At 44.3% G+C, this 26,872-nt stretch overlaps 1 protein-coding gene across 1 annotated transcript in view; it reads left to right on the top strand.

Annotated features, from left to right (window-relative positions):
• Nucleotides 1-25,631, top strand: part of LOC143170321 (granulocyte-macrophage colony-stimulating factor receptor subunit alpha-like) — a 32,005-nt gene extending 6,374 nt beyond the window's left edge. The window contains exons 2-12 of the mRNA XM_076358505.1: nt 6,683-6,800; nt 6,971-7,107; nt 8,454-8,574; nt 10,217-10,346; nt 10,439-10,614; nt 11,772-11,911; nt 14,806-14,844; nt 15,830-15,959; nt 16,615-16,708; nt 17,556-17,637; nt 25,046-25,631. Of these exons, the coding sequence (XP_076214620.1) occupies nt 6,713-6,800; nt 6,971-7,107; nt 8,454-8,574; nt 10,217-10,346; nt 10,439-10,614; nt 11,772-11,911; nt 14,806-14,844; nt 15,830-15,959; nt 16,615-16,708; nt 17,556-17,637; nt 25,046-25,108 (1,200 nt within the window). The 5' untranslated portion in view covers nt 6,683-6,712 and the 3' untranslated portion in view covers nt 25,109-25,631. The remainder of the gene's footprint in view (nt 1-6,682; nt 6,801-6,970; nt 7,108-8,453; nt 8,575-10,216; nt 10,347-10,438; nt 10,615-11,771; nt 11,912-14,805; nt 14,845-15,829; nt 15,960-16,614; nt 16,709-17,555; nt 17,638-25,045) is intronic.
• The last annotated feature ends 1,241 nt before the right edge of the window (nt 25,632-26,872 follow it).

Genomic DNA, 26,872 nt, shown 5'->3' with positions numbered 1-26,872 from the left:
TTTTCTACCGGGGCAGCGATGTCTTGCCACAATGCAACAGCCCAGATGGGTTTACCTCTGCGCTGCCAATTGGTCTGTTTCCACTACTGTAGCCACCCCCATAGGGCATTTGCCACCATCCATGAGTCAGTATAGATAGCATACTGGCCACTTTTCTTGTTCAGCAATCTCTAGGGCCAGTTGGATGGCTTTCAATTCTGCAGACTGACTTGACTCACCTTCTCCTTCAATGACTTGTTGTGCGGGACTCCAAACAGCACCTTTCCACTTCCGATGGTTTCCTACAACACGATAGGATCCATCAGTAAACAGAGCATAATGCCTTTCAGCTTCTGATAACTTGGGCATGAGTCGCCTCCTCAGGCAATGCTCCAAAATCTCTGCCTTCTGGCCAGTCTGTGATCTCTTCCAGGATTCCTGGGTGGTTGGAGTTCTCCATTTGAGTCCACTGCGTGATCAATGCTAGCCACTTACTCCATGTTGCATCAGTTGCGTGATGTGTAGAGAATCATAGAATCATAGAATCATTGAGGTTGGAAAAGACCTCTAAGATCATCGAGTCCAACCATCAACCCAACACCACCATGCCCACTAAACCATGTCCCTAAGTGCCTCATCTACACGTCTTTTAAATACCTCCAGGGATGGGGACTCAACCACTTCCCTGGGCAGCCTCTTCCAATGTTTAACCACTCTTTCAGTAAAGAAATTTTTCCTCACGTCCAATCTAAACCTCCCCTGGTGCAACTTGAGGCCATTTCCTCTCGTCCTATCCCTAGTTACTTGGGAGAAGAGACCAACACCCACCTCGCTACAACCTCCTGTCAGGTAGTTGTAGTGCGTGATGAGGTCTCCCCTCAGCCTCCTTTTCTCCAGGCTAAACAACCCCAGTTCCCTCAGCCGCTCCTCAGAAGACTTGTTCTCCAGACCCCTCACCAGCCTCGTTGCCCTTCTCTGGACACGCTCCAGCACCTCAACGTCCTTCTTGTAGTGAGGGGCCCAAAACTGAACACAGTATTCAAGGTGCGGCCTCACCAGGGCCGAGTACAAGGCCACGATCACTTCCCTAGTCCTGCTGGCCACACTATTTCTGATACAGGCCAGGATGCCATTGGTCTTCTTGGCCACCTGGGCACACTGCCGGCTCATGTTCAGCCGGCTGTCAGCCAGCACCCCCAGGTCCTTTTCCGACAGGCAGCTTTCCAGCCACTCTTCCCCAAGCCTGTAGCGCTGCATGGGGTTGTTGTAGCCGAAGTGCATGACCCGGTACTTGGCCTTGTTGAAACTCATACCGTTGGCCTTGGCCCATCGATCCAGCCTGTCCAGGTCCCTCTGCAGAGCCTTCCTACCCTCCAGCAGACCAACGCTCCCGCCCAACTTGGTGTTGTCTGCAAACTTACTGAGGGAGCACTCAATCCCCTCATCCAGATCATCGATAAAGATATTGAACAAGACCGGCCCCAAAACTGAGCCCTGGGGAACACCGCTCGTGACTGGCCGCCAACTGGATTTAACTCCATTCATCCGAGGGATGTTTCTGTTAAACATCCACTGTAGTACATGCAATCGTGGTGCCAAGAGGAGCTGTGCTTCTATACCAACAACTTCTGAAGCTGCTCAACCCCCCTCATATGCTGCTAGTATCTCTTTTTCAGTCAGGGTGTAGTGGGCTTCCAATCCTCGATTCCCCCAGCTCCAAAACCTTAGAAGTCAACATCGAGTTTCACCTGGTGTTTTCTGCCAGAGGCTCCAAGCGATGCCATGCTCCCCAGCTGCAGTGTAGAGCACATTTTGCACAGCTGGTCCTGTCCAGACTGGCCCAACAGCTACCACGCAAGCTATCTCCTGTTTGATCTGCTCAAAGGCTTGCTGATGCTAAGAGCCCTACTCAAAATAGTTCTTCTTTCGGGTCACTCGATAGAGAGGGCTCACAAACTGATTATAACCTGGAATATGCATTCTCCAGAATCCCACAAGGCCTAGGAAAGCTTGTGTTTCTTTCTTGTTAGCTGGTGGGGACATAGCTGTTATCTTGTTCATCACATCCACAGGGATGTGACAGTGTTCATCCTGCCATTTTACTCTCAAGAACTGGATCTCTTGTGCAGGTCCTTTGACCTTGCTTCTTTTTATGGCAAAACCAGCTTTCAGAAGGATCTGAATTATTCTTTATCCCTTCTCAAACACTTCTTCCGCTTTGTTGCCCCACATAGTGATGTTGTTGGTGTATTGTAGATGTTCAGGGGCATCACCCTGTTCCAGTGCAGTTTGGATTAGTCCACGACAAACGGTAGGACTGTGCTTCCGCTCCTGGGGCAGTTGATTCCAGGTGTATTGGACAACCCTCCATGTGAAAGCAAACTGTGGCCTGCACTTTGCTGCCAAAGGAATTGTGAAAAACGCATTGGCAATATCAGTTGTAGCATACCACTTGGCTGCCTTTAACTCCAGTTCATATTGGAGTTCCAACATGTCTGGTATGGCAGCACTCAGTGGTGGCATGACTTCGTTCAGGCCATAATAGGCCATTGTTAACCTCTACCCTCCATCACTTTGCACTGGCCATATGGGTCTATTAAAAGGTGAGTGAGTCTTGCTGATCACTCCTTGGCTCTCCAATTGATGAATCAGCTCATAGATGCGAACCAGAGAGTCTCAGTTGATGCTATATTGCCACCAGTGCACCATCATGGTAGCAATTGGCACATGCTGTTCTTCAACCTGCAGCAAGCCCACAACGGAGGGATCGCCCAAGAAGCCATGTAAGGTAGACAGCACTTTAATCTTCTCTGTATTCACAGTGGTGACACCAAAAGCCCTTCTGTACCCTTTTGGGTCCTTGAAGTACCCTCTCCTGAGGGCAAGGATACACAGGGCCTCCGGGCTAGTAACAGTAGGGTGCTTTTGCCACTTGACCCTGCTAAGCTCACCTCAGCCTCCAGTACAGACAACTGCTGGGATACCCCTGTCACTCCAGAAATCCAGATGGCTTCTGTGCCCTTATATCCTGATGGCACCAGGGTATACTGTACGCTGGTGTCTACCAAAGCCTCATACTTCTGTGGATCTGATATGCCAGGCCATCGAATCCACACAGTCCAGTAAACCCAGTTCATCCCTTTCCTCCTCCTGGCCAAAGGTAGGGACACTCTATTACTGGTTGGAGTATTCACTGTCTGACCCTTACAGTGCCAGACCAGAAGTCCCTTCACCAGAATCAAGGGAAGCAATTTCAGTCCTTCTGTGTCTGGAGGATTGCTGACCGCCTTCTTCCATCTCAACAGCAACTAAGCTGACAGACTTCTTGGGTGGCCCCTTCTTAGCAGCCGCCTTCCCCCTCAGTTCCTGTACACTGGCTTCCAGTTTAAAAGTGGGCTCACCATCCCACTTCCTCATGTACTCCCCCTGATCAAGCAGGAAGAACCAGAAAGTGCCACGTGGCATGCACCTGGGGCTCCCTTTCCCTCTGACCAGGGCCAGAGGGAATTGACTCCATGGGGCGTCCCTGACAGCCCTGGCGCTGGCCCATGGGAATGAAGAGGGAGAGAGATTTTTCTTCAATATTTTGAAACCAGGAAGATGCTATCTCCACAGCTGATGTATCCAAATCTGGGCAATATATCGTCTCCGAGCTGTTGGAATATCATGCTGGTGCATTTTGGACCACCTTCTCCACGTGGTCCACATACACAGGACGTCATTAAGATCTTTGGAGACCTGGTTGTCGTCCAGGTCACTGTAGATGACTTCCAGCACTGCTAATTCTCTCAGGTACTGGATGCCTTCCTCAGTGGTAGTCCACTTCCCTTGGTAATTCACAAGATCTCCCTTGAACAGATATCTTACCATCACGCTTGACAGGAGCCACCTCCAGAGATTGTGGATTGTTGCCTCTTTTCCAATTCCTCTGTCAATTCCCCAGTCCCTACAGAGGGAGCCCAGCTGTTGGGCTTCCTTATCTTCTGACTCCTGACTGTTGGCCCGCTATGCCAGCATTGGAACAGCCAGGCAGCAAGCCGCTCCCGTGGCTGGCGTCTGTAATCATTCTGCATGTCTCAAAGTTCTCTTGACGTCCTAGCTTTTATTGCATTCAGCTTTCATTGCTGAGCATGACCTCATATGGTCTGGAACATCCCTTTTGTCAGTTTGGGTCAGCTGCCCTGGCTATGCCCACCCCCAGCCTACTGGCCTTTGGGTGAGAGATTGGTGACAGCCTTGATGCTGTGCGAGCACTGCTCAGCAATAGCCAAAACGTTGGTGTGTTATCAACACCGTTCTAGCTACAGATACAAAGCACAGCACTACGTGGGCTGCTCTGGGGAAAGTTAACTCCAGCCCAGCCAGAACCAAGTGTTCCTTAAGCTAGAGAAGGACAACACATGAAAGCACAACCATGATCTACCTTCTTGAACCAGGCAACAGTGCCAACCCTCTCCTACACTCACACAGCCTGGAAGGGGAGGCAGAGCCTCCTACACATGGTCTGTGCACTGCTTCACCAGAGACAATACTCACACACTCTGTGAGAGACAAGAAAAGAAAAAAGTGGGCAAAAGAAACCCAACCAGGTGTAAGATTTGGTTGCTGCTTAAAAAAATGCCTTTAGGAAAAAGACTTCCAAATCAAATAAACACAGCAGAGGGAAACAGAAAATCAAATATATAAAAAATAGGAAGATACTAAAAAGGTTAATAAGACTGCTATACAGCAATAGTCAAAGGCTTTAAAACAAGTGGTGAGAAACTATTTATGTGTACCAGAAGCAGTGAATGGAATTCAAACAGATCTCCATTGACTATAATGGGAGCTTAAACAACTTGTGCTTATGTGAATACTGACTTGTAGATACTTTTAGATGTCTTAATATCAAAATTCATCCCACACAGGATATCCACAGTTATGCTAATAGTTCTGTTTCATTATCAAGACATAATGGAAGGAAAGAAACACTGAAAAATATCTCATCTTTTGTAGCATTCCTTGTTGAAAAGGATCATTAGCATACACTATCTCATTTCAGGACATTGGACTGAAAAACACACAAAGACAGAAGTAGGTTCTAGAAAATGTTGACAACATACAGAAAGAAAGTTGTAGGTGCAGAGGACCAGAATACCAAGACTGAAGGTGTACACTGTTTGTAATTATGTAAATCTTTGTTCAAATGAACCGTACATGAAGACTTGAGAGTCGCATTCTCTAAAATAGATCTAAGCAGGTTCAGCATTTTTTCCTCTCCTCTGAAGTGTATTTTATAGCCCAAGTTCAATTGTGCATCACTGTAGTTATATTAGTTTAAAATTATTGTGGACATATTGTATGAGCTAGCATCATATTTTGATTACAGAGCAAACATCCTCAAAGTTTAATAATGCCCACAGTAAGAGTCAACAATTTCTGGACCCAAAACAAATAATAACAAAGAAAGCATAAAAAAAAGGATCTTATTTAATAGTGATATACAGTAAATTACACCTAACAACTGGGATTCTTTAGTATATTCAGTTTTCTGTGAAAAGAGGTGAGAAGTGAGAGACTGAAAAAATCATTCAGGTTAGTCAGGAACTGACAGAAGTGTCAAGTTTATGATAAAGGCTACTATTGGGGATATTCAGGACAATGGAAAAGCAGCTGAATCCAGGGGTACCCAGTGCTAAATGGCCTTTGGAAAGGCCCATCAAAATTCCAGCTCCTAAGGTACTTTTCTGCACAGAAAGCTGTTCTTAGCTGATGTGTCGTCAGAAAAGAAAAGAAGAAAAGATGATAGAAAATAGCGCTGAAATTGATAGATAACATATACAAAACCAATGGTCTGTCTGCAGTCAGCTTTGATCTTTGCCTCCAGGAAAAGAATGAGACGTGATTCAGGGCATTGATCTAAACATTATTTTAAGGGCTATTAAGGCCTTACTACATGAAATCTTGAAATCAGCCCCAAAAGCCTTTCAAGCAAGACTGTAGATTTGCCTTAGTCAAAAAAAGGTAAACAGGTCAGCATTTAATTCCTGCTAAAACCTGGCGGAGATTGAGACCTTCCTGCTTTGCTTAGTTCAAATCACAAGGACGTTTTTCATGCACTTCTAAGACATGCTGGCAGGGGCAGATACAGGCTCTGAACATGCCTGGTGGTGACGCTGCCTTTAACAGAGCACTCACGGAGAAGTGAGTCATCCACACCCCGACACAACCAAAAGCCAAACCATCCACTTCCCGAAAGGTGCCTTCAACAAATGGTTGAAAGCCAGACTAAATGCTCACTTTGCAGCAGAAGCTGGAGCACTGCATAGGAAAATATGCCGTGATGTTCACAGGATCAGAAAGCAAGAAAACCTGACTTTCTGATGGTATGGTTAGGATAGATATGTGGGGCAACAGCAATCCTAAGTCATGGTCTCTGCACCGAATACAGTGAGTGTATGTATCATAACGAGGGCTTGTGGCCTCTCTGTCTCAAACTGCTGTGTTGTAATAGACAATAGCGAGCCTACTCAGTTTTTCCAAAGCAGAGGTGCCTGACAGAAGTCCTGAAGCACAGCCTCTGCTCTGCTTTTCTAAAGAATATTTTCTAGGGATGAATTAGACAGCATCTTTGACTCTTCCCATGAAAAAAAATGAAGCTTTGCAGAAACCAAAGTACACTTGGGCATCACTTTTTTTTTCCTTTTCTTTTTTTTTCCTGAAGGCTTCATTGTCTCTTTCCAGAGAAGAAAAGATGTTTGACACTCTTGGACTCATTTGCATGATTTGGTGGTGTATGATGCTATTTCATCCCTTGCATGCTGACATCCAGTGTATGGGGTGTAAGTATGTTTTGCAGATATAATCTGAGAAACAGGGTTTAATTCTTCATTTATCAGAGATATTTGCAATTAATCTGGCAATTGCCATCTTAAGCCTGACAGATACTATTCTCTGCGATCAACAAAAACAATAGCATATCCTTACTGAACTTATTCTGTAACACTTTCAGCAGAAGCACAAGAATCACCTATTACGAACGTGAAAATGAATTGGAGAAAAATGGAACTGTCCTGGGACAGCAGCAAGAATTTCTCTAAGTACAAATGTACCATCATGGACAGCGACATGGAAAGTATAGAGAAAGAGGTAAACTTGTTATTTGTTGAGATCAATAATTGCACCTTTTTCTTTTCCTTTTATTAATTTCATTTACTTTGAAAAAATGAATCAGTTGCAGGTAAAATCTGATCAGTGATTGTTTGCAGTCTACAGCTTGATCTGTCAGGGGCTGTGGAAAGCCATCACCAATGCCAGGGTGCATTTGCTGCAGGAGGAGCATCCTTGTGCATACCACAGAACTGAAGTTCTGACACCAAAGTGGAAAGGAGGCAACAGCCTGAAGTGTACCTATGCTGAATCATGAATAGGGATGCAGCTGCTGAAAAAAGGGTCTGTGAGACTAAGTGAGACTCCTAGAGAACCTAGACAGAGCAAGAGACCCTTCAAATAAAAAATGAATTCTCCAAACACTGCTGTGGATTTTCATTGTCTCAAGTTCTTCATTTATTTCCCAGTAAATTGGATCATGACTGTAGCACAGGTTATGTTATAAGCCCACATTATGCAAAGAGAAGTAGGAAGCTTGACAGAAAGAGAGATAGAGATGGCTTATTTAGCCTAGCAAAGCAGATGCCTTAATTAGAAATACATATTACAAAAACACATCACATCTTTGTTGAAGATTATAAGTATCAGTACTTATAGGGGGCTTATAAAAAAGATGGGGGCAAACTTTTTAGCAGGGCCTGTTGCGACAGGACAAGGGAGAATGGCTTTAAACTAAAGGGGGGTAGATTGAGACTAGATGTAAGGAAGAAATTCTTTACGGTGAGGGTGGTGGAACACTGGAACAGGCTGCCCAGAGAGGTGGTGGATGCCCCATCCCTGGAAACATTCCAGGTCAGGTTGGACGGGGCTCTGATCAACCTGATCTAGTTGAAGATGTCCCTGCCCACGGCAGGGGGGTTGGACTAGATGACCTTTAGAGGTCCCTTCCAACCCAAACTATTCTATGATTCTATGATTTTATAATGCCATAGACACCTTTCTGACCCATGGGGAGGTCAGACAAGGACTTCTATCTTGCTTAATCCTTTGATTAAATTCCGTTGTGGTTCCTCCATTTATTAACCATCTTCTGTTAAGCCACTGGGGTACAATTAGCCTTCTCTAATAGTTGCACACTAGCGTAGCATCCAACTCCTGAGCTGCAAAGCTTTTTGTGTAGTTATGCTTTTGATCACTCAGCTCCATTCTACATCACCCTCAAATGGTAAAGGAGAGAGTTAGCTCTTGAACCTAAAACACATACATATACACAGAAGATTTTGGCCCTAAGAATTGAGTTTCTGAGTTGCACTTCCATAGCCAGCATCACCTAACACCAGCAGAGGAAAAACAGAGAAATAAAACATCAACATGTTCTTTTTCAGGTGAATAGTCCACTATGCAGGTTTCCAGTGGAACTGTACACGCCTCTGCACAAAGGGGTATTCTTTAGCATTGACGTGCCAAACACAAACATCTCAAAAACCTGCACCTTTATCCCTGCAGGTAATGTCTATGATCTGGGTAAGGTTTTCTTCATTTGCAGTCTTTTAAAGGGAAACATTGCCTTAGAAAACAATTCCTTACACAGTAGGTAACTGCTTTATTTTCTATGAAAAATGATTTTTTGCAGATCTGCTAAAGTTTTTTGCTCTGTAATGAATGTTTCCACAATTCTGCAAGAGTTGCATTACTACAAATGTATAAGTAATTGCATTATTCTCTTTCATACTCGGGCTCCAAAATGCCACTAAATTACAGTGGTTTAAGGGTGGATTCAAATAACTGTTCTGGCTGTTACAAATAAAGATGTTAGCTCCCATTTCTTTATTAAATGCTTTACTGCTGGGCTGTTGGTGAGTTTGTCGGGAGCCAGACCACAGAGCTAGCTAAAGGCACAGTCTGGGGGTCAGTGAAACCCATAAAAAGGGAGGAGGAGAGGAAAGGAAATGCCGGTGATAAGCAGCTAGGGGCAAACCGAATGTAGCAATCTCCTAATCTGGCCCTGGCATGCATGTGCACGCACACACACACACATATATGTGGGTTCTCTCAGCTGCTGTGCACCCACTGAGCCGAGGCAACTGTTTACAAAGATATTCTGAGGCTGCCCCATGTGGGAGTTAATCAAAGTGGGATTTAGGCAGATCCTAGGTTCATAATTCCAAACCTGAAGTTTTTACGGCCCGTTTTCCCCTTCCTTCTGAACTCAGAGTTCTCCACTAAAATTGCCCAGTCACCAGTGCTCCTGCAACTGGGGTATTTCAGACTTGACAGAGGTGATGAGATTAGCAGTTTGCTCATAGCTGTGCAGAGAAAGTACTCCCTACTCATCTTTTCCTGGAGACTTGACAGTGGAAACACTCTCACGGTGACCCTCAAAATACAAGCCAGGACACACTGCCTCTGGGGGTGTGTCTGGTTTTAACCTCTTGCTTTTGGTGTTCCTCCCCAGCTAGCCCTAGCCTCCAAGCATGCAGGTTCCCCAGGGGATTCCCCCCTGCTTCCACAAGGGTGCCCTCAATACCGGGCGCTGGAGGGGGCTGGAGGCAGCAGCAGAGGAAGCCTCCACCCTTCCGCTGAAGTTGGGGCACACCACAGAAAGAAGCAGAAAATTGGCTGAAGGAGAAGAGAGAAGGAGGCTGAGCATGCCTGCACAGCCCAGCCACGAGGGAGCTTCCAAAAAAATAAGGTTCCCACTTCAGTGTGCTCCAGAAAAGGAAGAGATCAAGTCTCTGTCACCCACATCAAGGTGGAAAGCTCTAGCTAGGAGGCTATTTGATCAGAGGGCCCCACCTTACTTTTAAAAGTCCCAGCTTTTTAAATGCTGTGTGTAAGCACTTCAGGAATGAATTCCGGAGCATTAATTTTAAAAGGAGAAATACTTCTTTCTGTAGCACCAAGGATGGTGTTAAAAGGCAATGTGCCTGCCTTTACCTGTGTGAATGCTCTACTCACTCCCAGGTTTCACAGTTCAGAGGCAGTCAAAATAGGGTGAGAGTACAGCTTTCTCTCAGTTGTAATGCCTAACCCAAGCAATAACCAGCTGGAGTTGCAGGTGTCTCACATATCTAAGCGTGTGCCAAGATCCTCCAGCTCGGAGCAGTCACACAATTTTTCCTCATCACGGATATCCTTGTGTTTGCAGGCATGAATGGGTCGGCCATTGAAAACTTCTCCTGCATGATTTATAACGTTTCCTTCATGAACTGCACTTGGCGGGCAGGCAGGGATGCTCCAGGAGATACCCAATATTTTCTCTACTGGAAGAACTCGAGGTAAGTAGGTCTGCTTGAATCTAGGGAAGTCTGAAGTCTCATTCAACACATCACACTGCCCACGTTTAACTAAAATACCTTGCTATATACAGATATGATGATGCAATGGAATGTGAGCTTTACATTAAAGATGAAAATGGCAGAAACACGGGATGTAGATTCCAAAATGTGAAGATAGAGATTGAAAAAGCTTACTTCCTGGTGAACGGGTCTAGCAAAGACTCCCTGATCCAGTTCTATGATGAGTACATTCAACTGTATAAAATTGGTAAGTGAACATTTTTATTTTATTACTGTTTTATAAAATAAGGAAATGGGGAATTTTTCTCTGAAGACGAAAAAAGAATAAAACAAAGTCTGTAGCCATCACGGGATCCTGCACTGCAGGACAGACTTCGCTCCTGAGAGCTGACAGAATATAGTTCCAAAAATTAACTAAAACAACCAAAGGCAGAGGCAGCCTGAAATAATGGCTCAGAGAAGTGGTGTGAACATATCCATGGAATGAAACACAATGGTTAGACTTTCAAGGCCACCCTTCTGATGGGCTCATTTTGCCATCCCTTAATTCCACACCTCTCTGAGAGCCACAAGAGCTACATGTCCTGAAACCAGAGGGAGGGTTCAACTTGCAAACTAAGACTGCATTTGTTAAATATGTGGGTACCTATGTGTGAGCTAGGTGTTTAAGCTCCGATAGAGATCTGGGACAGGATTCAGTTGCCTAAAAACAGGCCTCTAGTGCCATTTGAGACACCCTCAGACGCTTGAGGCATCCACAAGGCTTGCAGATGTGGCCCAGGACTTGTGAGAGACCAGGGTCCTCCTGGGTGTCCTATGTGGTCTGAAATGCACAGTGTGAGACTGACTCCTGCCTGCAGCCGATACAGGCTGTAAAGCCCAGAGCTATTCAGCTGAGCACGCCTGCTCCACGGTACGCCAAACAGCTTTGCAGACATCATGGGCACTACTCATGAGGTCTCCGCTGACTACAGCGGTTAGACACTTAAGGAACACCTAGTCAACTGTGTTGTAGGCACTCAGATTCTGCTGACTTGGTATTCCAACAGAATACTACCGCATGCACAAAAACCTCCATCTTTTTTCTTATGGAGACTTGCATTGTCAGTGTGAAAGTTAGATGTAGAAGAAAATGGCACTGTGCTGATTGTACTACTGAATTACACAAAATTCTTGATACTTTTCTTACACGAACTTTAGTTACTTCAGATGTCCAACAACTGAAGTGCTATATTCCTGAGTTTTGCTACTGTATTTTACTCCTGTTTACCAGATAACATTTGTTAACAACAGTAGCACACAGCTGTACATCAGTTGCCTCAACTTCACACGTATTTTGCTATGACACATGAGTTGTAGCTGATTACTGACCATGTCTACATTAATTATTTCATTTCTTTCCAGAAATACTCACTCCTCCATTAAATGTCACTGTCAATTGCACTAGAGATCCGGCGGGTTGCATAATTACATGGCAACCACCCCTTACAAGTCATGTGGAAAACGTAAACTGTTTTGAGTATGAAATTAGCATACAAAAAAAGGTAAAAAAAATTTCTTGGTTTGTATTTGGCACCATACCTACATACATGCATATCTGTAATGTGCAAACTTCTGTTTCCTTCATTTATTAACTTCTCTCTCATAAGCTGTGGTGTCCTCCTGCTCCAGCCCTGCTGGTCTCACATCCCACTGCTCATGACCTTATTTCAAACTACCGAGAGGTGCAAAGCAGAAAAGCAGAGGAGAGCAGAGAAATGCTATGAGGGTTGGAGAGAGCCAGACTGGGAGAGCACCTGAGATGCTCTCCTGCATGAGCACGTCTCACAGGAGATGACCATGTGATGGCAGCCTGTGATCTGCAATGAGGGCGCTGCCTGGGCGACAGCCTCCAGCCCAGGCCAGGACCCCTCAATGCTCGCCCTGCTTCCCAGGGCACCTTGGCTTCAGCCACCCTGACGGCATTTTGCAGATTCTGGAAAGCTCACAGCTGACCCTCAATTTCAACACGTGGGACTGTTTTGCCCCCCTCAACCTCCACACCTCTCCTCCACCACCTCTCCCACCATCTGTTGCCCCTTGGCAGCCTTCCCTCAGACACCATCCTTCCCCTGGAGCCTGACTGAGCCAACCTGACCCCCACCTGTCTACACAGTGTCTGCCCAAACCTCCGTTTTGAAACCAGTGCTGAAATAGAAACCACTCTTCTGAAAAATTAGATACCAGCAACTCAGGGGAAAGTTCACACAGGCCCAGGGTAGACGTCCACAATGGATGCGTTTGCTTTTCAGTGAGTTACCCTCTACTCTCTCTGCAGTCAGATGTGGTGTTACCCATCTCCTTCCAAGGTAGGTAACAGACAAATCATGTCCTTAAAGTCCGTCTTTCTTTCCGCTGGCTATAAGAGAGAAACCTAAGATGGCTATCTCAGATGTAAACATGTATGTACCAAAAGTGAGCTGGGATTCCTCCTACACTATAGGCAGAGCACTACCAATTTACCATAGTGACCACAGGAAAAGTGCAGGACAACACAGAGCGTGTCACTTTACCATAGCTGAGTTATGTCTGGTTTCCACCAAGTATGATGGAGAAGAGAGGCTGAGGTACCAAATCCTGCTCCACAAATCTCAGTGCCTAAAGGACCTGATTTTAACACCCCTAAGGACAAAGGGCAGGAAAATTCTTTGAGCCCATGAGTTTGACAAGGAGGCAAGAAATAGCATTCTTCCTCCCCATCCCTGGGATACCTGTTTCACCATTACGTGATTTCCACACGTGGATAACATCTGTGCCATGACAAATTAGGGCTCCCTACCTACCCCATTTCCCAGCCACAGCTCAGAAGCTTACCGTAGTGGCAATTCCTCAGGCATTTGCAACACAAGACCATTACAGGAAAGATCATCTAAGGGTTAAACATAAATATACAACTGCAATAAAGCAATATAGCATTAAAACTCATTAATCCATTCAAAACAAGGCCTGCAGCTTGCATGCTGTTTGGATTGTCTGGATTTTGTATCTTGCATGCATTAACAGTATCTACCTTGGGAGCTATTTCAAGGAGCAATTGCAGTACACGTAGCTTTCCAGCTGGCTGGTATAATTTGACGGTAAGATCTTGTGTGAAATACTTAGAATATTTTACATAAACACATAGGTTACAACATATGACTAAAGCAATATTATCAAAATGTTTCTTTTAAAGAAATACACGTTACCTCTTCTTTCCCGTGCTGCAGCCAGAATGGGTGGGGTTCAGTAGATTCCTACACGTAGGTGTGAAATTCATCTCACAGACTGAGACACCTTAATGTAGGTGTCTGCAAAGGAGCACAGATATCCCATAACAGTCAATGCACATCCAGGGCTCCATGCAGCTGAGCAGTAGGTGCCGCATGCCCCTTAACGTGCTATAGGTACTGGAGGTACCAGAGGTACCTACATGGAGATGGCAGATATAACTTACACCTTTTGGGAGGGGCCATCAGAGGCAAGGCAGGATACCCCGTAGCAGCTAAAATGGCACTATACATCTAAGTTTAGGCAACTCAGTTGCACCCTCCCTGTTCACAGCAAAGGCTGATGACTTTCATCATGTCCTGAATTGAAAGAGCTCAGCTGACAATGAGTAATGGGGAAATACTAGTCTACTTTATAATGCAACATACATGGCAGGTGTATTTTCTGAAATGAGACATTCCTTCCAATAACATCTTTCTGGCTTTTCCATAATGCCAGCTATCCTTCAGACATTACACGTGATAGATGTTTCCAGGACCTCAGCTTTCCAACGTTTTCTGGGATCCTTGCTAAAATCACTGCTGCTGATTTTGTTCACTCATTTTTGAACCTATCGTTTTTTCAAATTTTTCAGGTCCTTTGATCCAGGTCAATGTTTGATTCTAGTTAATTAAATTTTGATTGTATGGGATATGTAAGTAGCTCTTCACAGTACTGTGGGGAAAGCCCCTGAGTATGGATCACTCAGATTCCTAACAGAGACTTCGACTGGAAAGAGTGTAAATTTGCTGTTTACATCAATTTTCTACCCCATGTTATCAAACTATTGTGAAGTCACAGCTTCCAGGTCCGCTGTGTTTGGAGGATGATTTGATTGCTTGCATAATTTGAATATACTTCTGCTGGATGGGAATGCACAGTATAAATATGCCCTTAGAGGCAAATACAGCTTCTCACAACCACTGATAAATAATTCATGTTTCCTTCCTTTTCTAAAATGAAATGAAAGAAGCCAAAACTCTGAATAAAGTGCTATATTCTGGGACATTACTGGAGCAGAATATCCAATTTATTTTTCAGTTTAAAATTACTTATGATCTCTATAAGAAAGAAAATGAGAACAAAAGAGGTAGAAACATTTGATTATTTGACAAGAAAATAATAAAAATGAAGATTTGTCATTGGTTTGCAGAATGAGCCCAAAGAAGAGAAAAAGGATTCTCCTGTAAAAGTAAGTATTCTTTTCCTATACAAATTTGTGCTTTTGCCCACTTAAGTGTATAAATGCCATTACATAGAATATAGTTACTTCTAGAACTATAGTTTTTGTACCAATATAGCAATAAGAATTCAGGAAGGTATGTTCCTGTGGTATCTTTATGTGGAGACTTCTTAATATATCCCTTTTGGATGGGGTAGCTTACACTAGGCAAAATTTTCCATGAATTTCACAAAACTTCATACTTTCCATTTATCACAGGAATAGATTTTGATTAAGACAGATGTGACATTTTGCTCAATACAAATTGGAATCATTCTCTTTCTTGTATCTGTTGGTGGAAAAATACCACTGTAGTTCAGGACAGCCAGACAGAGGGAATGCCGAGATCTTCAAAACCTGTGGAAGTTAATTGGGATTCCAACACACACTGTCAGTCTTCCCCTGACAAATGAGTGGTCCTTTCAGCCCTGGAAGCATCTTAGGTTTGGCAGATTCCAGACTTACATAAAGTATCATGAGGCCAGATGATACATATCTGTTACTGGATTGTCTCAAAAACATTAAGTCTGTTTAGCAACGACAGACACCATCCAGGGAATATTTGCATGATTAATGCCCGTAAAGGTTGAAAGGTGAATTTACAGGGTGCTTCTCCAGTTTCAGCTTTCTGCCCTGGTTTTTTTTTTTTTAGAATCCATAAACAAGGACAGGGAAAAAAGTGTCCTTAAAGCATAATAAATTAAATTAAATTAAAGACCCAATAAACTTCAAAATCCAACTTTAAACTTCAAAACGCAGAAAGATTCAGTGGCAGGATGAACTAATTTATCACGGTTTTAAATTTGGGGAGAAGAATATTTAACTACTACATACTTACAAAATCATACAAATTAGTTTTTTATAGAAACTGTATCAGTTTCAGGAAATTAAACACCAAATGTTATTAATATTTGCCTATGGCATGAAACGCACAGTCTGATTGCTTTGATTTTAGGTAAGGAACAACAGATACGAATTCCAAAATTACAATGAGGAAAAAAAATACATTCTGAAAATCAGAGCAAGAGGAAAAAACTGCCTTGTAAGCTCAGAGTGGGGGGAATGGAGTGAACCCATCGAGTTTGGTAAGACTGTGAAATAGTATTTTAATATAGGGCTTTTTTTTCAGTATTACCATGTTTTTCTCCCTTTCTCCCTCACACTAACAGATACGAATAAAATCTTAATTCTTACCCAGTGGCACGGAAGGAACCGGGTGGAAATTATTAATGTGGAGAGGATGCTTAAGTACTCTGGCAATGGAGGCTGATACCAGCCTTTGACTAGTTGGGATTGTGAAGGCAGCAGTTTCTCAGATGCCAGGGCTACAGGAACAGGCTGAGATAGACCCGGTCTTGTCTTCAGTCCAGACTGCTGAGGCTACCTTTCAGTTCTTTAAGGTTTTGCCATGAATATCATCCTCTTCCTTCCACATCTTCCTTTTCACCCTTTCCTCAACACTCTTTTTACAGTTCCAAAACTTTTGCTCTATTATTCATTCTGTGACACTGTTTCTCCTTCTCCTTTTCTGGATTTTTTTTTAATTCTCTACATTTTAAATGTTCGAAATGGTTTAAAATGCATCAAGCATACCTGAACTTTTTGACAAGGTTCTGTAAGAAGTCAAGTTGAAGTTCTTCAGATTATTTGAAAAATTGGGTGAAATTTGCATTCATTACTGACAGTCACAAAGGTAGCTTTTTGGCACGCTAAGATATTTCTCTCTCTTGGATGTTTCAGGTCAAGGGAAAGATTACTTTATTTTTGTGATTTTATTTCTGATAGCACTTGGAACAATCTCAGTGACACTGCTCCAATATTGTCTTTTCAAAAGGTAAATCAACCTTATTGATGTAGAAACTATTGATATAGTATTATTTCTTTACTGAAAGAGTGGCTAAACATTGGAAGAGGCTGCCCAGGGAAGTGGTTGAGTCCCCATCCCTGGAAGTATTTAAAAGACGTGTAGATGAGGCGCTTCGGGACATGGTTTCGTGGGCATGGTGGTGTTGGGTTGACGGTTGGACTCGATGATCTTAGAGGTCTTTTCCAACCTTAATGATTCTATGATTCTATGATTTCTATGAAACACATTCCTCCTATTGCCTACCTTCCTAACTAAAAACTTAAATAATTTGATTATTATTGTCATAAAGTATTATTACCAGTATTGTTGTGGATGCCACTTCGACATGCAAAATCACTACAGGTGAAAAAGGGGGAAAGGCTGTTAAAGTTAGTAAGTGATCAATTCCACTAGATCCTGCAAAAACATTTCTGTCCTTATTTTTAAGCATTTAACATCCACATTGCTTTGAAGCCATTGGCTTCATACAGAACCAGACAAGAGGGAATGAGGACAAATGAACGTGTCATTATTTTGATAAAACTTCTCACTTAGTGGTGGAAGAAACTTATGTCATATGATTTATTGAAAGTCATTGTTTAATAAAGTATTTACTGTGACTCTCGTCACAAAATAAATTTTAGTTACCCAAATGATAAGATAGTTACCCACCAGTCTACACTCAAAACATCTTCCTTCTCACTTAGTCATTTGTAGAGCAATAGCTATTCAATCTTGAAAGTAAAAAATATCCTTAAGGTACAGCACAAAATGTTTGTGTAAATTATATTACCAGTATTTTTAATTTCTTCACAATCCCATTTTCTACCCAAAGGTATTGCAGTTTCAAAAGCATGTTTACTCACATTCCACAACCAAGAGACAAATTTAATGCATCAACTGATGAAGATATCCAGGTATGCTTTCTTTTCAATTCAGTCAAATTTGTATAAACCATGATAGGCCAAAGACTAGAATAATTGGCATATAAAGATGACAGTTAAATTTGGCCCATTAAAAACTGGAGCAATCGCATGCAAAATATGCTGTTTTGAAACTAGAAATGCTCTATGCCGGTGCTGAGACTAGTGGTTATTCTGTACGTATTTGCAGCCATATTTTAAGACCAGAGTTATCACTCAGTTGCCGAGGAGAGCAGCTCCGGTGCCGGCAGGATCCGCAGCGGAGCGCCCTAGCACGGTGCACAGGGGGGTTTCCCGAACTGGGGGAACCTGAGGGGGAGCCGAGAGAGCCGCCAGGAGCCCGCAGCTCCCGCCACAGCGGCTGACGGGACCTGGGCGGGGCCAGGAGCAATGGCAGCCAAGCCCCACACATGCATAAAAGAAGCCCTTGGAGAGCGCTGGCGACCAGGAGCGCCGCCAGCAGGGCGGGCAAACAGGCCGTGGTGCGGCAGCAAGGGCGTGGCGCGGCAGTTCGCGCAGTTTGCACAGAAGGGCGTGCAGGAAGGGCACTGAAGCCCTGCCAGCTCAACCAGGGAGCGATGGCATCTACCCAGCAGAAAGCCATGGCTTCTCTAAGCTCTGCGCCTGCCACGACTGACGCAGCTGCCCAGGCAGAGCTGCGGTGGGAACACGCTGCCAGCCAGGTGTCCCGCTGCAGGGTGAGCCCTGCTCTTACACCAGCACCGGAGGGCAGCAGTGAGCACACCTGTGGAAGGTGCACCCAAGGAGAGGAGCTCCTCCACTTAGTGACAGAGCTCGGGGAGGAGGGGAGTGGGCTGAGGAGTGTCAGGGAGAGCGAGAGAGAGAGAGAGTACTGGAATCGCACCCTACCTTCCCGGAGACAGGCCCAGCAGGCAGACAGGACGCGTGAGATGGAGGACTCCCTGTCCTCTCTCCGCCTGGCTGAACACAGTGACTTAAGGGATAGGGGGCAACGGTGACAAGTTCCTGCCCGGCGCAGCAGGTGTGTCTCCTCTGTGACTACCCCACCTTCCCAGGTGCCCTTGCATAATGGGTATGAGGCTCTGCAAGCCAAACTGAACAATGAGGACAATGGTTCATCTAGCTTGGAGGGGTTGCCAAGGCCAAGTCGGCCTATGCCCTGTGTCAAAACCGCTTCCATAAAGACAAAAAGATGGGTCAATGTCATAGGAGACTCCCTTCTGAAGGGAACAGAAGGCCCAATAAGCAGAACGGACCCACTTCTTAGGGAAGTCTGCTGCCTCCCTGAGGCCCGGGTAAAAGATGTGAAGAGAAAGCTTCCTACCCTGGTACGGCCCTCAGATTACTATCCATTATTGATTTTTCAGGTAGGCAGCAATGAAGTTGCAACAAGAAGTCCAAGGGCAATCAAGAGAGACTTCGGGGCCTTGGGACAACTGGTTAAGGGATCAGGAGCACAAGTAGTGTTCTCTTCTATCCTTCCAGTTGCAGGGAATGATGAGGGAAGAAACAGGAAGAGCCAACAGATCAATACCTGGCTCCGATCCTGGTGTCACCAGCAGAATTTTGGGTTTTTTGATCATGGGTCAGTCTACACGACACCAGGCCTGCTGGCAACAGATGGGGTACACCTGTCTCAAAGGAAGAAAAGGATCTTTGCACAGGAGTTAGCAGGGCTCATTGAAAGAGCTTTAAACTAGATTTGAAGGGGGAAAGGGAGAAAAACAGGCTCGCTAGAGATGAACCTGGGGGTGGCACGCCAATGTTTGAGGGATGGTGTGCTAGCGAGGTCCTTTGGTATGACGTCTCAGTGGAGGTAGGGGATGGAGATCCACATGGCAGCAAAGACGCAAGGGTTATGGATGTGTTAGAAACCACGGAAGTGCCTGAGAATGGTCATGTAGGAATTAGGGCTTCTCCCCCCAAAAAGGTGGTGGGATCAATAGCCCAACTGACGTGCATCTACACCAATGCACGCAGCACAGGCAACAAACAGGAGGAGCTGGAAGCCATTGTGCAGCAGGAAAACTATGATATAGTTGCCATCACGGAAACATGGTGGGATGACTCACACAACTGGAGTGCTGCAATGGATGGCTATAAACTCTTCAGAAGGGACAGGCAGGGAAGGAGAGACAGTGGGGTAGCCCTGTACGTTAGGGAGTGTTTTGATTGTCTAGAGCTTAATGATGGTGACGATAGGGTTGAGTGTTTATGGGTAAGAATCGGGAGGAAGGCCAACAAGGCAGATATCATGGTGGGAGTGTGTTACAGACCACCCAACCAGGATGAAGAGGCAGACGAAATGTTCTATAAGCAGCTGGGAGAAGTCTCACAACCGCAAGCCCTTGTTCTTGTGGGGGACTTCAACTCACCAGAGGTCTGCTGGAAATACAGTGCAGCGGAGAGGAAACAGTCTAGGAGGTTCCTGGAGTGTGTGGAAGACAGATAACTTCCTGACACAGCTGGTGAGGGAGCCAACTAGGGAAGGCGCCCCGCTGGACCTGTTGTTCGCAAACAGAGAAGGACTTGTGGGTGATGTGACGGTTGGAGGCCGTCTTGGGCATAGCGATCATGAAATGACAGAGTTTTTGATTCTTGGAGAAGTAAGGAGGGGGGTCAGCAGAACTGCTACCTTGGGCTTCCAGAGGGCAGACTTTGGCCTGTTTAGGGGCCTGGTTGACAGAGTCCCTTGGGAGGCAGTCCTGAAGGGCAAAGGAGCCCAGGAATGCTGGACATTCTTCAAGAAGGAAATCTTAAAGGTGCAGGAGCAGGCTGTCCCCATGTGCTGAAAGATGAGCTGGCGGGGAGGAAGACCAGGCCTGGCTGAACAGAGAGCTTTGGCTGGAACTCAGGAAAAAAAGGAGAGTTTATGACCTTTGGAAGAAGGGGCAGGCAACTCAGGAGGACTACAAGGATGTCATGAGGTTATGCAGGGAGAGAATTAGAAGGGCCAAAGCCCAACTAGAACTTAATCTGGCTACTGCCATAAAAGACAATAAAAAATGTTTCTATAAATACATTAGCAAGAATAGGAGGGCTAAGGAGAATCTCCGTCCTTTATTGGATGCGGGGGGAAACATAGTGACAAAGGAGAAGGAAAAGGCTGAGGTACTTAATGCTGCCTTTGCCTCAGTCTTTAATAGTAAGACCAGTTGTTCTCCGGGTACCCAGCTCCCTGAGCTGGAAGACAGGGACGGGGAGCAGAATGAAGCCCCCATAATCCAAGGGGAAATGGTTAGCGAGCTGCTACACCACTGAGACACACACAAGTCTATGGGGCTGGATGGGATCCACCCAAGGGTACTGAGGGAGCTGGCGGAAGTGCTCACCAAGCCACTTTCCATCATTTATCAGCAGTCCTGCCTAACCGAGGAGGTCCCAGTTGACTGGAGGTTAGCAAATGTGATGCCCATCTACAAGAAGGGCTGGAAGGAGGATCCGGGGAGCTACAGGCCTGTCGGTCTGTCCTCGGTGCTGGGAAAAGTTATGGAGCAGATCATCTTGAGTGCCATCATGCGGCACGTACAGGACAACCAGGCGATCAGGCCCAGTCAGCATGGGTTCATGAAAGGCAGGTCCTGCTTGACTAACCTGATCTCCTTCTATGACAAGATGACCCGCTTAGGGGATGAGGGAAAGGCTGTGGATGTGGTCTACCTAGACTTTAGTAAAGCCTTTGACACCATTTCCCACAGCATTCTCCTGGAGAAACTGGCTGCTTGTGGCTTAGATGGGTGTACTCTTCGCTGGGTAAAAAACTGGCTGGACGGCCGGGCCCAGAGTGTTGTGGTGAATGGAGTTCACTTGTGACCGGCCAGCAACTGGAGTCATGTTCCCCAGGGCTCAGTATTGGGGCCAGTTCTGTTTAACATCTTTATCAATGACCTGGATGAGGGGATCGAATGCACCTTCAGTAAGTTTGCAGACGACACCAAGTTGGGCGGGAGTGTTGATCTGCTGGAGGGTAGGAAGGCTCTGCAGAGGGACCTGGACAGGCTGGATCGATGGGCCCAGGCCAACTGTATGAGATTCAACATGGCTAAGTGCCAGGTCCTGCACTCGGGTCACAACAACCCCATGCAGCACTACAGGCTTGGGGAAGAGTGGCTGGAAAGCTGCCTGGCGGAAAAGGACCTGGGGGTCTTCATCAACAGCCGGCTGAACATGAGCCGGCAGTGTGCCCAGGTGGCCAAGAAGGCCAATGGCATCCTGGCCTGTATCAGAAATAGTGTGGCCAGCAGGAGTAGGGAAGTGATCGTGCCCCTGTACTCGGCACTGGTGAGGCCGCACCTCGAATCCTGTGTTCCGTTTTGGGCCCCTCACTACGAGAAAGACATTGAGGTGCTGGAGCGTGTCCAGAGAAGGGCAACGAGGCTGGTGAGGGGTCTGGAGAACAAGTCTTCTGAGGAGCGGCTGAGGGAACTGGGGTTGTTTAGCCTGGAGAAAAGGAGGCTGAGGGGAGACCTCATCGCTCTCTACAACTACCTGAATGGAGGTTGTAGTGAGGTGGGTGTCAGTCTCTTCTCCCAAGTAACAAGCAATAGGATGAGAGGAAACAGCCTCAAATTGCACCAGGGGAGGTTTAGATTGGATATTAGGAAAATTTTCTTCACCGAAAGGGTTGTCAAGCATTGGAACAGGCTGCCCAGGGAAGTGGTTGAGTCCCCATCCCTGGGGGTACTTAAAAGACGTGTAGATATGACGCTTAGGGACGTGGTTTAGTGGTGGACTTGGCAGTGTTAGGTTAATGGTTGGACTTGATGATCTTAAAGGTCTTTTCCAACCTAAACAATTCTATGATTTTACTGAGACTGGGAATTTCTGCATGTACCAGTTTTGCTAGGTCGCTGTTCAGACTTTGAAAATAACCCAAGTGAGAAAGCATTTGCCATTAGCATTTTCAAATATCAATGATCATAATACAATGTGAATATATATTTTATAAGTCTGACCTATACCCATGTAAAAAAACCTGTTGCATTGAATCATGAAAAGGAGGGTTGGAAAGTCTCACCAGCTTAACTAGCCTTCCTCTTTGCTTCAGCATAAGATTAGTTACGACAATTTTGATGTTTTGTGCAAATTGTGTTGAATTGATATTCTGTAGTACCCCTATGCAATCTATTCTAATGTTTAATTATCTTTACTTTTAGAAAGTTTTTTTAACAGCCTGTTTTGTTGCACTTAAAATCCATTACATCTTATCCTTATTCCTTTCCTGTTTACAGCATCTTACACACTTGTACACTGTCAACAGCAACTAACTCTTCCAGTCTTTCTTCACATGTCATAACAACCAGGCTTCAAACCATTCATGCTTCTCTTCTCATTCACCCATTTGAAGAGTGGTTTGCACAGTGTCTGCATAGTGAGGGAATGCTTTGTATCAGCTGGCTAAAGCGAAGATGTACTTGTAAGTCAATAAATCAGGCTAGTTGTTTATTGCCTACAATGTTTCAGTGGGTAACACCACCCTTTTCAATGAGGCTTTCAAAGGCTTTTCAAAAGCAACACAAATCCTTTACAAAGAATCCTCAAAGCTATTACTACTAAAACTTTCCAGTTTTGGTAACTCTATACTAGCACATTGTCTTAACTTATTTGTCTTTGGTCCTATCATCTTTCGCTTTAATAGAAGGCAGGTAGCAATGTAACTTGGATGAGTTTCCTCATATATCTTGTCATAAATACCCAATATGTCACTTCATATCAGGCTGCCAGAGCTAAGGCTACAGAGCAGCAGTCCATAGTCCATCAAATTATTAAACTGTAATTGCTAGTAAAGTAGCAAGCAGTCCCTCAAAAATTACAGACCCTCCGGGTTGCTTGCTTTTAATAAACTTGAGGGGGCTTCCAAAATCCTGTGCGTACACTACCAGAATTAATCAAATGACTCCACTACAACCCAGAAGCCTTTGTGGATATGGTTTTGTAAATGGTGGCACAGGCACTTCCACGCAGGCAGCAACTTATCAGCAGTAATCGTCAGAGTTCAAGTGAAGCCCTCAGCTCAGGTTGCCTCATACCTGCCAACAGGCACCATGAAGGTAATTCGTAAGGCTCTGATGTGTCTAAAGTTTCTAGACTCTTTTGCCTATTTTAATCTAGTCTTAAAGCCTGGTTTTATTTTACCTCTTCTCTCCACGCTGAGGTATCTAACACTGATTGAATGCTGTAATTTTTCAAAGCGGATAATAAAGCACAAATAGGTTCTCAGTAGAGCTCTCCTTCTCCATTGAACACCAGGACTATCTCTTCCTGGCATTTAGTGTGTGTTAATATATTTAAGAGCTATTTTGAACCTGTAATGTCCTTTAATCACACCTTTTTAAAGCTTGCATTTCCTCATTTTGTCCCTACTTACTCAACGACCTTTCACATTTTCTCATTGTCCTGTTTTACAATACAACTTTTCCTTAGATCACTGAAAAACCTCATGATTTACAACCCTAACCTTTCTGCACTGAGTTTGCACTTGTATCTTTGACAGTCGTGCTAAAGAACTGCCAGTTTTCCTGTCTGCTGTGGGTAAGATCCTACCAACCAATTCACTCAGTTCATCAGATACCTTGCATTCCTCTAACCCATTTTATTTTAACTCATCTTCTTTCACTTTTTGGTCATTGTCACCCCAAATGCTTTTCTCACCTTCCCTCAGAATTACACTTTTAATACTTTGTTTTCCGCTTTTCCTGAATTAAACACATTCCAAGAACTTGCGAGAGACACTCTGTGTGCGGATGCATTGCTTTCCTCAGTGAATGGCCGAGTAGCATAAAACCCCATGACCATGAAGCCCTTGCAGTGCTTACCAATCCCACAGATTTCCTAGACAAAATTCCCCACCAAGACATCCTGGTTTGATGTTCTGCAACATACCCTCAATATGACAGCAAGCTTGCCCCCCCCCCCCCTTGTTTTTCCAGTACTATCCCTCCTAATTTTTTTAAAATCAAATTTATCCCCCCTCAATATTTTAAGCCCCAAGCTCTGTACCAGTACTATGGTCTTACCCAGCAACTTCCACTCTCGTAGAACTCCATGTTAACCAACGTAAAACCATATGATAGCAACGAAAATGTTTTCTCTAAAAGTCTAGTTAATGCCTACATATGGAAAACTCAGGCAATACTCACTGAACACATTTCTTCTAGTCTCAGTTAAAGTTGTCCAGCATTTAAATCAACTTTTATTCTTTTCCTTTAGCTGACAAATAGCTAGCACTGATCATACATGTTAAAAGTCAAACAATCCGTAACTGTCCTTAAACTGTTTTCTTCTGCTTTGCAAGCATTTCTTACGTATTAAAATAGCAAGACAAGGTGCCTTTGGTACTGGTGCGTCTAACGTTTAGAAATGTTCCCTGATCAGTGACTCTGTAGCTTATTGCGTGTTACAGAATTTTCTCTCTCTTTAGACAGAATATGTAAACCTACCAAATTGTACCGAGGAAACAACTATGGTTGAAGAGATGACCTAACTTTCCAAAAAGAAAACACACCTGGATTCCCCAACATGAAAGAAAGTCATGGATCCTCCTTAAAACTAAGGAGTACTTCAAAGCACAGACTAGAAATGAGTATCATCATGTATAAAACTCTTTGTCCCATAAAAATCCACCTAAAATGGAGCAGGGGAAAAAAGTGGAGAAAGATCAGTAAAATTGTTCTTTTCCCTTTGCTCGAAACCACAATGCCTGGCAGCTAAGCTTTTCTGCAAACACCTACTGTGAAGACTTGCTCAAACCTTGCTGAGATTTTTCTTCACAACGCAAGACAAGGCCTCTCATCCACAGCACAGAAGAAACTTCGTTACTACTTCTCATCTCCATTGTGATGATGCTTCTTTCCTCTGAATATAATGATTTCCTATAGGATGATAGGACTGCTCAAGAATGCCACAGTAGTTTTCCCAGCTTACCGTTTTTATATACTCGAGTATTTTCTGAAGGGGAAACTAGCTATTCAAAATATGTGTAAAATTGCCCTTCAGCCTTGCAACCAGCAATACCAAACAGTCTCAGTATATTCAATAAACCATATGCAAAACAGAAAACGGGAAATAAAATGACATTTGCCAAAAGTAACTATTAATGCTGGGCTGCCACTCAGCCGCTATTTCATTAGCTCAGTACTTCCAATGTAAATGTGAGCCTCTGCAATATTGATATGGACTTAACCCACATAGATAGTATTTACGTCTTCAAGAGTCCAGTGTAACAGTTGTGAGAATGGGAATAAAATCTGTAATGAGATTTAATAACTGGATTTTAAATGTAAGTATTTCCTCACACCAATGCATTTTATTTATTCCCTTCAGTGTGCAAGCCCTACTTCTGATGCCTTTTTAAAATATAGGCTTTACATGCCAGTATTTTTTTACAAATTCCAGATATTTTCCAGTTAAAAATATTTTTCAAAATAAATACATTTCACCAAGTGTTTCAATAAGGCAGAAAACAAATGCTTTTTTTAAAAGTCTCATTTATTGTTTGCCTCTTATGTTCCCACACTGCAAAATCACACATTGAAAATCGCTGCTGCACGACTAAGGGAAGCCATATACTAAAAAAAATGAACACCAAGTAGTACATGCTGAACGCACAGCATAGGTAAATTGCAGTTCCACTTAAAAAAAAAACCACCCACACTTGCATTGATTTCTTTTCCTATTTCTTCTGGTTAAAACCTAGTTCTGGAGAGGAGGGGGGGAACATCTCCCCTTTTCAGGGGCTGCTCAAGTAATTGTCATGTTTGGTTCTTCCTCACAAAGCCAGGGCCACCATACACTCAGTGAGGTTATGGGAGGTATTCTATCATTATCTCTACCTTTCAAGCCACCGATACAGGAAATAAACCTATGCAATGTATTTTTATACACAAAACCTCTTCCTCTACCCCCCAAAAATCAATATAATTACAACTGAAACAGCACATTGATTGGCAAGGTTAACATCAAATGACCTAGCCAGCACCACGAGAGAGCTACCATTACCCAACGGGATAAAACCACTTGCAGTAGGTACATAAAGTCTGCTATTAGTCTGTGTACAAAGTAGCTGTGTAAGGTACTTACATTCACATACAGATGTTGAAAGCAGTGCTTCTGCAACAGTGAAACAGGTAAATTATGTTTGAGAGGAAGGTAATAATCAGCCAAAGCCAAGTAGTGAATTTAAGTACTTCATCTTGAACAGCAACCTCAGAAGGCACACAAAAGAACTCAAGACAGCTCAGTCAGCCTT

This window comes from Aptenodytes patagonicus, chromosome 1, assembly GCF_965638725.1.
Source record: "Aptenodytes patagonicus chromosome 1, bAptPat1.pri.cur, whole genome shotgun sequence".
Classification (NCBI taxonomy): Eukaryota; Metazoa; Chordata; class Aves; order Sphenisciformes; family Spheniscidae; genus Aptenodytes; species Aptenodytes patagonicus.
This window is presented reverse-complemented; position numbering and strand designations above follow the sequence as displayed.